The 13,005-nt window shown below is 39.7% G+C and overlaps 1 protein-coding gene across 5 annotated transcripts in view; it reads left to right on the plus strand.

The window, feature by feature from the left end:
- WDR25 (WD repeat domain 25) overlaps positions 1-13,005 on the plus strand; it is a 115,902-nt gene that overhangs the window by 87,649 nt on the left and 15,248 nt on the right. For all 5 annotated transcript variants that reach the window (XM_073349648.1, XM_073349649.1, XM_073349650.1 and 2 more), the window contains one exon: positions 4,980-5,110. In XM_073349648.1, coding sequence (XP_073205749.1) covers positions 4,980-5,110 — 131 coding nt within the window. The remainder of the gene's footprint in view (positions 1-4,979; positions 5,111-13,005) is intronic.

A 13,005-nucleotide genomic window follows, 5' to 3' on the forward strand; every position in this document is an offset into this window, starting at 1 on the left:
TTTCCTACAGGGAAGGGAGGAGGGTACTGTCCTGACACAGGAAAAAAAAAGTCAGATGGCAGTCGAGACTGAGAGATCTACAGACATGAGGGAGGATCTTGGCAGTCTAAGAGGATGTGAATTGGGTCAGTTCCATTCCAGTAATTTAAGAGGAAAGCCTATCTACCTCAGCTTGTAGTGAAGCATAAGATTAGATGAGAGACCATTTATTTTGTTGTCAAAATGGGAGCTGAGTTCATTGAAAATTTTGGACATTATTGTTTATTATAATTCAGATTCTCATTATTGCATTCTCTTCGAATCAACCAATATTTTTCCCAGAAGTACTTTTTAAAACTTTTTGGTTTTAGCAATAGTTAAATATTTAACAGTTTTGGAGACTAAAATCCTTTTTCTGCAAATATTAGTGGTGCAAGCTTTCCCCTTACTATTCTTCTAATGTGCTTCAGCCTGGATATGGAAGATCCCCATGGGAAGAGAAGCCAGTTCAGTTTCCTTGGTTTATTCCATTGTTGGCGCCTCCACTGAGACTACCAGAAGGGTGCCAGTTGTGATGGAGTGTTTGTTTTTTAATGTGAATACGAAGCAGTGTAGAGTTAGAACAGCGTGGAGGCAGGGCTAGAGGGTCAGGCTGGCAGGAGGACAGTGCAGTTTAGGACTACGCCACTGCCTTTCTATGAACATATTTCACATAGCTTGTCAAAGAACCATCAGGCTCCTTTCACTTTCAGTCACTGCTATTCTTTTTTGGATATGAATTAGAGACCTAGAAGCATTTGTATCATTTTACCAGTGCCCTGAGCCTTCCAGTCACCAATGAGTATAAGCAATTAGGAGAATCAGAAATACGTACTACAGATATTTTAAGCTTTCACTAGGCAGTTTTATACACACATTCATTGCATGGTCTCAATGTGACAATATATAACATGAGAAAACAATTTTCTTATTGCAAAAGCCTACTTTTACTTACTGTGTAGACATTTCATTTCTTGCAGGAAAATTGGTAGTTCATTTTTAATGCTCTCAATTTTGAACAAGAAAAGTTGGGAAGAAATACTTCTATATTCCAGAATATTCCCCCATCTCCTCCACTGTTGCACTTCAAAGTATATTTGAACAAAAATGCTTTACATTTCATTTATTCAAAAGCAGAATCCTTTTGAATTTTACAAACAGCCATTTTGCTGCTTATTAAATCTAAGAAACTTCATCTTAATAACAGCTTATATTTCTTTTATTTTAAAAAAGGCAGGAGACTTCCAAACTCTGCATTTGCTTTGTCATAAAAATACTGTAATAATTGTACTTGTGAACTGTTTAGTATAGGTAGATGAAATAGTCTCAATAAAGCTTGCCCTTATCTCAAAGAAGAATGTAGGTTTTCTCTGTGGAACATTACCAGAAATTGTGTCCCAGTTCAGCTAAGAAACAAATGACAACATATCTTTGTTAGGGATCAACAAAGGAGATTAAAAAAACCCTTCTGCATTTGGTTTAACAAAAGACAACTTTTCTCCATATAGGTAGTGTATTATTTAGTAAAAGTTGGACTTGGGAAGAATGGAAATGAACTATATATCTTTTTCCCCCTGAAGTTGCTCATTTTGGGTATGAGATATGAAACCTTCATTGTAATATTGTATATTTTATTTTTATATTTTCATAGTCTTCTAAAATATAATTAACAAGATGTTGCTAGAAGTCACAAAATAACTGACCACAAATCGAAAACCTATTCTTAAAATTAGAGTGAAATGTTCCAAAAACAAAAGTTAAGTTGCCTATTGTATTTATGCAAAAAGTACACAAAATTGCATGTAAAATGGAACAGAATTAAATAAAAATTCCCAACTCTTTTTGTTTATTTAGTTTCTTGTTTTAAACATATCTTAATAAAGTGAATATTTTGCAGGTTTCCTCTTCTTGTTTAACAAAAAAGTTCATATTCAACTTTTCCCACTTTTTAACCACTTTGAGATAAATTTCTTATTTTCCTTTTTTTGTTGTCTAATAATTTGCTTTGTGTTTTATATCTGACAACATTTTAGATATCTGATTATTAAATCATTGTGTATTTGTTTTATAGCAACAATGATCCACTCTTATTCAGCACATTTAACCGGAGTTGTTAGCTAGCTATTTTTCTTCCCATGTGTTGGAAGGTTCTGAACTCAAGATTCCACACTAATCAAGATCCTTCCGAGGCAGAAGGTCAAGCTGAGGGACGTAGCAGCTATTAGATCAAGATGATGGCCTAGATGAGAGTAATCTCCTGTTGGTACTGCTACTGTCCTCCTTACTTATGAGTATCTCTTCTTTTCCTTCTCCTGTCCATGGGACTATTGCAGGTTCCCAGGAGAAAAAGCCACTAGAGGTGGCATGTAACTTTGGAAGGAAGGACTGCTGGCCTGCTAACCACCCATTCTTTATTTTATTTTATTTTATTTTATTTTAAAAAAACTTTTGTAGGATGGATGCTCTCCCTGTCAGTGTTTGCAGGAGCCCTTACAAATTTTGAATTGACAATCTGTCAGGCAACAATATGCAGCCATCCAACCCCCGCAGCTGCAGCAGGGAGCAGCACATTTTGTTTTGCACTGTTTTGTTTTTTTCTGCTTTTCTGCTCTGGCTCTGAGTGAGCATGTGTAATGAAATCTCACTCTTTTTCAGAAAGTGACTCAGAATGGCTTCTTGTAAAACCTAATTATCATGTAAAATTGGCTAATCCAATGAGGGGGTCAGGATCAATTCCTATGTCAAAACCAACCAGATCAGCTCCAGAGTGAAGAAAGTAGTGTGAAAATTTATTACATTTTTACTTTCAACCTAATAGCAAAAAAGTGTTCACATCATGAATTTTTATAGAACAAAAAATTGTTCATTATTAAAGATAATTTGTCTGAAAGTCCGATTTGCTGTACAACTGGTGAGATGCACATTTTTAAGGTGTCCTCATCATATTTTAAGGTGCACAGGGGCCCTTGACTTACTCAGTGATCTGGTAAAGTGTGAAAACAGTGAAGTGGCAAAGTTTACAGACAATACAAAACTACTCATAGTTAAAGCCAAAGTTGACTGTGAAGAGTTACAAAGGGATCTCTCAAACCTGGGTGACTGGGCAACAAAATGGCAGATAAAATTCAATGTTGATAAGTGCAAAGTAATGCACACTGGAAAACATAAACCCAACTGTACATACACAATGACGGGGTCTAAATTAGCTGTTACTGCTCAAGAAAGAGATATTGTAGTTATCATGGAAACATCTGGTCAATGTGCAGTGCAGTCAAAAAAGCTACCAGAATGTTAGGAATCATTAGAAAAGGGATAGATAAGAGGATGGAAAATACCATAATGTCAGTATATAAATCCATGGTATGCCCCCACCTTGAATACTGGGTGAAGTTCTGGTCACCCCATCTCAAAAAAGATACATTAGAATAGGAAAAAGTACAGAGAAGGGCAACAAAAATGATGAGGGGTATGGAACAGCTTCTGTATGAGGCGAGAGTAAAAAGACTGGGACTGTTCAGCTTAGAAAGAGAGACGACTAAGGGGGGTATGATAGAGAGCTATAAAATCATGACTGGTGTGGAGAAAGTGAATAAGGAAGTGTTATTTATTCCTTCATGTAACACAAGTTCCAGGCGTCACCCAATGAAACGTCTTGATATAATGTACAGTCAACCTGTGGAACTCATTGCCAGGAGATGTTGTGAAGGCCAAAAGTATACCTGGGTTCAAAAAAGAATTAGATAGGTTCATGGAGGATAGCTTGGCTATTAGCCAAGATGGTCAGGGACACAACCCCATGCTCTGGGTGTCCCTAAACCTCTGATTGCCAGTAGCTGGGACTGGACAGCAGTAGATGGATCACTTGATAATTGCCCGGTTGTGTTCATTCCTTCTGAAGTATCTAACACCAGGCACTGTCAGAGGACAGGATGCTGGGCTGAATGGACCCTGTATGGGTTCTGACTCAGTATGGCTGTTCTTATGTTAGTGCACACCATATAATATATTCTCAATGTATGTGGTTGTTATATATTCTTGAATGCAGATACCATGTGTAATACAATAGAATATAAAATGTGAAATTGTGAAAACTTAAATGCATTTAGCTTAGAATATGTTGCTATTTCAGAATAGTATTGTAGTGAATGTACATTATAAATTTGATAAGTATAACAGCAATGAACTGAAGATAAAACCTACAAATTCATGTAGCTGAATTTCCTGTGGTATTAATTTATGAATCATATAATTTGGAAGTGTTGTTTGCAAGCCAATTACTATTAAGCCACAGGATCCTTTGAAGATTATCATACACAATTAAATTTAGAGAACAGCGTATCCATGGGAACAGATATTGCCTTAGAATGAGAATATGCAAATTATTTTCTGTTGTAAGGGCAAAATTCACCGCTCCTCCACAAAATCCAAGCAAGCAAAATCCAAGCGAAAATGTATGTGGCTGGTCAGATGGAATTCCACTCCCTGCAACATGCATGCAGGCCACTGGGTTTCAATTCAGCCCCTTCTCTAGCTGCTGGAATAACTAGCACAGCTCCTCTGCACAGGAGTACCCATCCGTGGGATCTGCATATGTAACTCCTGCATGCTATCCTAACTGGGACCTTTGTCGAACCCCCATTCACAGTGTGCAAGTAACTCAGAAGTCTCTCTGCATATCCACTCTGCCCTGTTCTTGTCTGTGCAAGGGCACTGCCCAGCAAATGGCGTAGCAGGCCAGGAATAGGATGAATTTCACCTAAATGGAATAAAGTTAATTCAATTCCAGATTTTTTCAGTAAGGCAAAACAATCCCACATGTTTATGCTACCATTTACATATTGACTTTTGGCAACCTACATTTTATTTTAATATTTATTTGCTATATAAAAATGCAATATTCTATTTAATGAAAGTATTATTCATGTTCAAATTTTAACCCTGTTGTTTTCTTTGTATTTTAGGGACACAGGTATTTAGCAGCAACAATGAATTTAGGATCAGCACACTGAAGTTTCACCTTTCTGAGCCTAATATTTTTATTTGTGGAGGATTCAGCCCAGAAGTTAAAGCCTGGGATATAAGGAATTGTAAGGTAACAGATGTCTGATTCATTCCTTGTTCGTCAGATTATTTTAACTTGTCTAATATAGATGCATTCTGCAGGGTAGCGAGTTGGGTAGCTAATCAAACTTTGTTTTGGAGGGGTATGGGATTATTGGAAAATAAGAGCATGTTTTTGTCACTCATTCTTGCTGTATGTTAAAAGGGAACAATAAGTCAGTGTTCGTGCTCCGTCTTGAGCAAAATCATATGTTTAAAAAGCATTTCTTTAAAAGAGTCTTTTCTTGTTCTGAGAACTGTACAGTACAGTGGCTATGTGAAGGCTGAACTGTCAGAAATTAATGAGTAATGCATTTTCACTAGTAACCATAGGGAAAGGCTGCCATCATAGCCTGTAATACCTATTAAGTTTTTTTAGTTGTTTTGTTTTCTCTTGAGTTGTGAGATCATTTACAAAAATCTATATTCCTGTCAGTATCTTTGATGAAGTTCGTAACTCTATTTTCTGTGTCATATTGTCATTCAAGTCACCTAGGATTTAGGATGTACCCGAAGTTGACATTTCTGTGCAGCATGAAAGGGATATAGTCCCTTGTGCCCATCTCTAGTGACTCTCCATTTGGAAGTTAAATGATACCCTTTTTACTCTCTTTGCAACACTGTTAGGGAAACTATGTATACAGTTAACCTGATATTTCTTACTTCTACCACTGTAGATAGTGTACAACTGAATTAAGCAGGGTCACCAGCTTGTTTGAAGGTAAGGTGGTAGTAATTTTTGAACCAATGGAAATCGTTTTATATGTATAAATAAAAATATAATGTCTGTCACGGAGGTCACATAAGTCAAAACATTTATTTTAATTAACCACTGTAAATTACTAACAGATCAATAGTTGAGTTTTTCTGTCATTTGAAATTTATATTCTGATGTCTCTGTTGTGGGATTCAGGCAATATTTATGTTTTCACTGCCTACGTAACCAATGGGGCTCTTTTAACTCTTCCATACACTGACTCAAACTGTGAGACATCATCAAGTGGGTCAGGAGGTGTTCATGTGCACCTGGACCAATGCTTGTTCTCATTTGAATTCCACCTTACAACCCAAGAGTGCTCAAGAGCCTTGCAGTATGAGCTTTTCCTTGGAGGCTGAGAATATTCCCACTGTGATGTTTCTAAGTACAAGTTCTGAAGTCCTTTGGTCTCACTTAATGTCTGATTTCCTAACAGGCAGCACATTTTACAGCCCACAATACTGGATACCATGAAGTTCACAATAGCTGAATGATGTATTTCTGTGTCAATAGCTGACCATATTTTTTTTTCACCAGTACTGGAGTTTCATGTTTAGAAGCTATTTTAAGTAACGTGTTGAACAATGAAGAGCTAAGAATTAGTACTCTTCATAGACTGATCCCGAGGCAAACCATAATAATTGTGAGAGATTTTGTGCACACCTTTTTTTTAGTAGTCTGGCTGTAATTAAGAGATAATATTACTCTCCCACCATGTTAACAGGCAGTAATCCAGTTCCCAGAAATCATTAGTTTATTGTAAAAAGGGAAATTAACTGTTGTAAAGCATTTTAAAAATTGGCATTCAGGTTTTAGGCTCAGAGGCACACCAGGACAAAGGAACTTGTCTACACCTGCTCCTAACAAGCACTGTTTTCAGATATGTTTATCTGCTTTGTTCTCTGAGACTTCATTAGATATGTGTGGAAGTTCTTCAGTCTGGAAGGCACCTGAATAAGCAATTTGTTAAAAATATCTCATTTTAACTTGGAACATGCAGCAGATAATCAGTGTTGAAAGTGTAAGGAGTGGCATGGGTCAGAAATGGATATTGAGCTTCCTGTTGGAATGTTTGTTTTAAAACCTAAGCTTTATGTTTATTGTCATTGATTAAAAAACAGCAATCTGTAGTTTACAGTCCTATTCGTGCAACGGTCCCAGAGTGGACCGTCATAGTTTCTTCTCTTTCCTATTGATTTTTAAATGTAGTGCTTTGAATTAGGGAAGAATGTATGTACTGGGTGATGTCTTGATTAATCACAACTGAATGGTGCCATGAGCAGTCTGAGAGAGGAAAAATCAGGGACGAGCTCTGTGTTTTTGATTGACAATGAGTAGGGCTCCATGTCGGTCACGGAGGTCACGGAAGTCATGGATTCCGTGACTTTCCACAACCTCCGTAACTTCTGCAGTGGCCAGTGTGGCTGACCCCAGGGCCGCCCAAGCAGCTGGCCCCAGGGACAGCCACACTGGCCGCTGCTGGAGCGTCTCTGCAGCCAGCTGCTTGGGCGGCTCCACAGCCAGCCACACCAGTGCTGCTGAAGTGGCCCCAGGGCCAGCTGCACCGGCCAGTGCTTGAGGGCTTCGGGCAGCTGGCCCTGGGGACCGCCTGAGCAGTGACTGGTGCGGCTGGCTCCAGGGACTGCCTGAGCAATGATGAATGGGTGGGAGCAATGGTGGATGGGTGGCCCTGGGGGTGGCTGGAGTAGCCACTGCTTGGTTGCCCCCCCCCACAGCAGTGCTCCCCCGGAGCAGCACACCCTCCCAGCCCCCAGCTAAGATTTAGTCAGGGGTATTTAGTACAAGTCATGTACTAAAGAACCCATGACTAAATCGTAGCCTTAACTATGAGCTTCCACTTGTAGCATAATATCTAATGTCTAATAAATACAAATATAAGCATCATTGTTGCAAAGCCTCCAGTTACTTTTCAAAGTGCCAGTTTGCCATAAAACAGTCTGTTGATTAAACATGAATTATTAATATTTAATAAATCCTGCCCCATAACATTTGATATTTCAATACAGATTCCTTTTCACATATATTAGCTTCTTTATTATTCATGTGAGACAGTAAGCATACTCTCATTTTCTTTTCTGTCTTGTACTCTTATGATCTTATTCAAGATTGGATAAAGTGTCCTGCCCAGTATTTCACTTTTTGTTCTATTATAATATGTTCCATTTTGTCTTAATTAAAATAGGTGGCTGGAACCTCTTCCCACCTAGTTACAATTGTGATGCAAAGGTCCTGCAAATCTGTACAGAGTTTTCATTTTCATTCATTATAAGATCTTTCCATGGTATTCTTGGTCTTACAAATTTGCTGCAGCTTTGGTCCTATTTTGCCTCAAATTGTATCTTCAGGTATTTCAAATTGTCATTCAGCTTCAAGGAGCAGCTGATGGCTGTGTGGATGAAGAAATGATTTTTTTTTTTTTTAACGTTTCCTTCATTACATCCCTGATAGCCTTTCCAAGAAGAAATCTTTTGTCAACCTAGCCACTGCCTCTCAGAAAGGTAGTTTTACTACAGTGACAGAAAAACCTCTTCTGTTGTTGTAAGTGTCTACACTACAGCGATACAGCAATGTAACTACAGCTGTGCCACTGTAGTATTTGTAGTCTAGAATACCCATATTATACATTGGAAGCTCAGTTTTAGTGGTCATTCTTCAGAGCGTACTGTTTGTGTTTAATGTGCTGGCTTTTCCATTTATTTGCACATCTTAAACTTACATTTCCTGGGCCAAATAGCCATCATATTTTGAATGTTCTTAACACAACCTGAAATTTATCTGACTCCTGCACCTGGAATTTTGTGTTGAGCTCTGGGAACATATTACAGGAAGAATACTGACACAGTGGAGGGTGTACAGAGAAGAGCAATTTATGAGGAAAATATTAGCTAAATAGGTGTATAATACATATGACAAAGGGATTGTCCTTTGTGAGAATAGCTTTAAATATGATTTATTATTAATTAATTGTCCAAGAATTAAAATTCGTCTTTTGGTATATATTAAGTTTTAGAAGTAGTAATATATAATGACAGGTTTGTTGCAGTCTTTCACACACTGAAACCTGGAGCAATAGATATCAAGCTGGCTAACTAGAAACAAAAATGTCAAATCTACGCTATATCAAAAAAAATATGAAACACTGAAGGACAGATTTTGCTGCTCTTGTGTATGTTGAGTAGTACCTTTCTCCACAAGGCATCTTATTGATTTTGAGTGTAGGGTAAGGTACTACTCAACATGAGTAAGGCTGGCAAAATCTGGCCTTTAGTTAATATGTTTTAAAGGCAACATAAAGTGAAAATCTTCAAAGTAGAGCCAACCACTGTTTCATAGAGAACTGCATGACTGCAGGCAGCAGCTTGTTTACTGCTTCATTAATGGTAAAGTATACACACACACACACCTCAGAAGTGCACAGGCTAGTTATCCAAGCTCATATAGTGAAGAAAGAACAAAGAGGTACTGATGCAGAAGTTAGAGAGTTAGTATACAGCTATTTCATTCTGCTGGTGTTGAACCAAGCTTTGTCTATGAAGAACCGATTTTTCAAATTACTGTATAAATTGTATAATGGGCTGATTAAATAAGGCTATGAAACCGTCGGAGAACTTATAAAGACTTCACACGGAGACTAGAACATTTCAAGATTAATTTTTTAAAATGAGCTGCCATGTCAGAAGGAACACAGAGCTGTGTTTTGTCAGCCAAGAAGACTACACCACACTGAACGAAATGGCCCGTCATGGAGTTTTCTGTTCACTTCTGGGATGCCTCCTTGTGGCTCTGTCTGGGGAATAGCTCTGCCTGGTCTGACACCCCTTTCTGTCTCTCTCTCACAGTGAGACTCATCTCACGCTCCAGGAGTGGCAGTGCCTTCTCTTCCTGACTCAGGAATGAATCACTCCCTCTTTATTGCTTGGCCCTCCAGCCAGGTCACTATAGTTTTTCCCTTCCCGGGGTATCAGAGTCTCTCTGTTCAAACTGTCTCAGGAAGTCTTCCAGTTCACTGCCTAGATTGCACCACTTCCCCAATGGCAAGTAGGGGAACCCAGGCCTGCCCATTATTCCCGGTTCCAGCTCAGGACCCTCAAATCAGCAGCCAAGGTCTGCACTGTCTCAAACCTTGCTGCTGTTTCTCTGAGCCTTTTCCTACCCCACCTCTCTCAAGCTTGCTTCTCCACCACTTCTCTGAGTATGACCTTCCCTCAGGGCCAGGATCCCAGAGCTTCTACTGTCCCCATGGGTTTTCTCTTTTTCCCTCTCTAAGCCCAGAGAGTGACTACAGGCTTCTATACTGCAACCTTCTTCTGCCCTCACTGCTTGGCCTTGTACCAGCCCTGGCTGCTCCTGCTCAGCTTGCTTCCATCCTCAGTCAGGGATTGCTTATCAAGCCTAATACTCCTTCAGGTGTGACCTAGAGGTTACGTAACCCCTTCTAAGCCAGACTAACCCTTTTTGGGCTAGCGTGGGATGAACATCATGTCACAGGCAACACAGGAGCTTTGCAAAGACCTCAGAGCTGAAGCTGCCAGAACAGAAGGTCCAGAAACCCCCTCTCCCCCACAAACATACAGTAATCCAAAGAGAATTTAAAATATAAAACCATTAGGCTTCCTGTTTCTTTACTTGGCTATGAAAAGGCGATTCAAGAAGCCCAGCTCACATGCCAGTTGGATTGCCTCATCTCCTTATAGGAAGCATACTCGATGTTCAGTGGTCCACCTATTTACTCTGACTAAAACTTGATATCATCACTGATCCATCTCACAGGCAGGAAACGCCTGGATAGAATAAGGGAGTGAGACCTGGGTACTTTGGCTCGGCTCCAAGGGCCCCTTTTATTCTCAACAGCAGACTTCTCACAGCTGGGTTAAATCTTTTTCTTTTAGGTTCCTGAGGGAACACAGTGATAATATCAGAACAACACTAGAGCTGTAATACCACTTTCAACTAACACTACTTTCAACTGAGCTGAAGTTTCCACCTATCTCGAGAGACCAGCCATTGTGAACGGTCAGACTGAGCTGAGGAATTTATTTACACACATTGGTTTCACTTGATAAGTAACAACAACTTTATACGTTGTCAGGTAGGAGAATCCCCACCCACCTCTAAGCAAAAGCTACACACTTGTTGTAGAGTCAGGAAGTCACTTCTTAATCCCAAGAAGTAATTCCTAAACAATGCTCCAAGAACTTCCCTGGGCCCAAGTAAGTGCAAGTGTATTTGTTTAAACTTTGTAAGAATTATCAAATAACTGTATTTTGTTTTCTGCAGTGTAGTTGTAGCTGTATCGGTCCGAGGATATTAGAGAGACAAGGTGGGTGAGATAATATCTTTTATTTGATCAATTTCTGTTAGTGAGAGAGACTTGTTTCGCTTACCAACAGAAGTTGGTCCAATAAAAGATATTTTGCATTTACCTGCTGTCTCTATTTTGTTTTCTGTAATTTCTCCCTTATCTTTAAATTCTAAGAAATGTTTATCTTTCTGTATGGCCATTGTGAATTGTGTGCCTCACAATGTATGCCTATTTGCATACTGAGCCAGATGCTGATTAAGAGATTGCAAAATCTACAAAGGCGTACACAGGAAAAGAACAACTGGCAGGGAGGCGCCCTGTTTATTCATAAGAACAATAGATTGTTCTGATATATCTGGGGTTGCCAACAGACATCCAGGATATTTCACTGAGGAGGCAAGCTGACAGTGTGACTTGTCTCATGAACAGAACATCCCAGCTAAGCTTGGCTGTAAAACACTGGAAGGACTTTAGGTGAGCGTTGCTCTATAAGACATGAAAGTATCAAGTTAAGTAAGTTGAGTTTCTAGATTGAGTGTTATGATTTTATTGTATATGTAACCATTTGTTTCCAATAATTCTTCTACTTACAACTTGAATCTCTATAGTTTGTTAAATAAATGTTTAGTTTTTTGCACTATAAACATATCTAAGTGCTGTGTGTCAAGCAGAATGGTGATCTGAGGTGAAACTGCTCAGCTGGGGTGTATTGCCTCTTTTGAAGCAGTGACTCTGTGAATACTGTGAATGTCCAGTGGATCGTGGCTGGACACTCCAGAGAGACGGTCGGAGGGCTCAGGGGCTGGAGTGTGCCTATCACTAACCTGTAGAGAGAGAGAGCAAGGCCCGCGTAGGCTTCTGTTGCCCACGGCTGGAGGAGTTGTGGAGTTGACCCATGGCGGACACAGACAAGGCTTCCTTATGCTAAAGGGAAGTGATAGCGAAATTACCTCACAACCCTGGGTACTCTGGGAAGTGCCACAGTGGCACATTTATAAGAATTCTGAAGTTCTCTTAAGTAAACTGAAATTCAGTGAATTTGTGAGAAGCCTCATATAGTTAATAGGTCAATTGAATTACTTAACAATTGTGGGATAGCTTGCATTGAGTCCCTAACTATGATGGTGTATCAGTGCACCATCGCGGGGTCAGAAAGTCAGAGTTCTTTCAGGGCTCCCTGGCTCCATAGGAAGTGGAATAATTTGTTACATTCATTTAAAAGGTGTAGCATATTTCCCCCTAATGTTGCCAACCAACTCTGCTGACTAGTGTGTGGCCTTGTCCACTAGGGTTGCCAACCCTCCAGGATTGGCCTGGAGTCTCCCAGAGTCGGCATCCATCTCCTGGTGACTATTGAAAGCAATCCATGAGATTTTAATAGGATTTTTTAAGAAAATGACATTGCCATGTTGGGAAAAAAAAACCTCCTGGAATAGCTTCAGTCAGAGTTGGCAACTCTATCGCCCACACTTGTGGTGGCATGTAGGGTACATGCAGCAACACACTGCAATGAAAAGCAGCCTGAGTTCACACTGTGGTGTGTAGCTATGCATTGCAGTGAAAGGCTCTGGCAGTGGGGGGTAGAGAGGAAAGGCTTCAGCAGCAGGGAAGCATTGGGGACACTACACTGCTAAAAATAGCAGTGTAAATGTGGAAGGCACTGCCTGGGGCATGTAGAGAGCCATGTACAGTACATACCTTAAAGGTTATGGCATCCCTTTATTCTGCTTGCCTAAGCCATTCTTCACCATCTGTACTGCTCTTTATACCCATGCCAGGTGGCGTGTAGTGTCTGTACTCTATACGC

Source organism: Lepidochelys kempii, chromosome 6 (assembly GCF_965140265.1).
Source record: "Lepidochelys kempii isolate rLepKem1 chromosome 6, rLepKem1.hap2, whole genome shotgun sequence".
Taxonomy (NCBI): Eukaryota; Metazoa; Chordata; order Testudines; family Cheloniidae; genus Lepidochelys; species Lepidochelys kempii.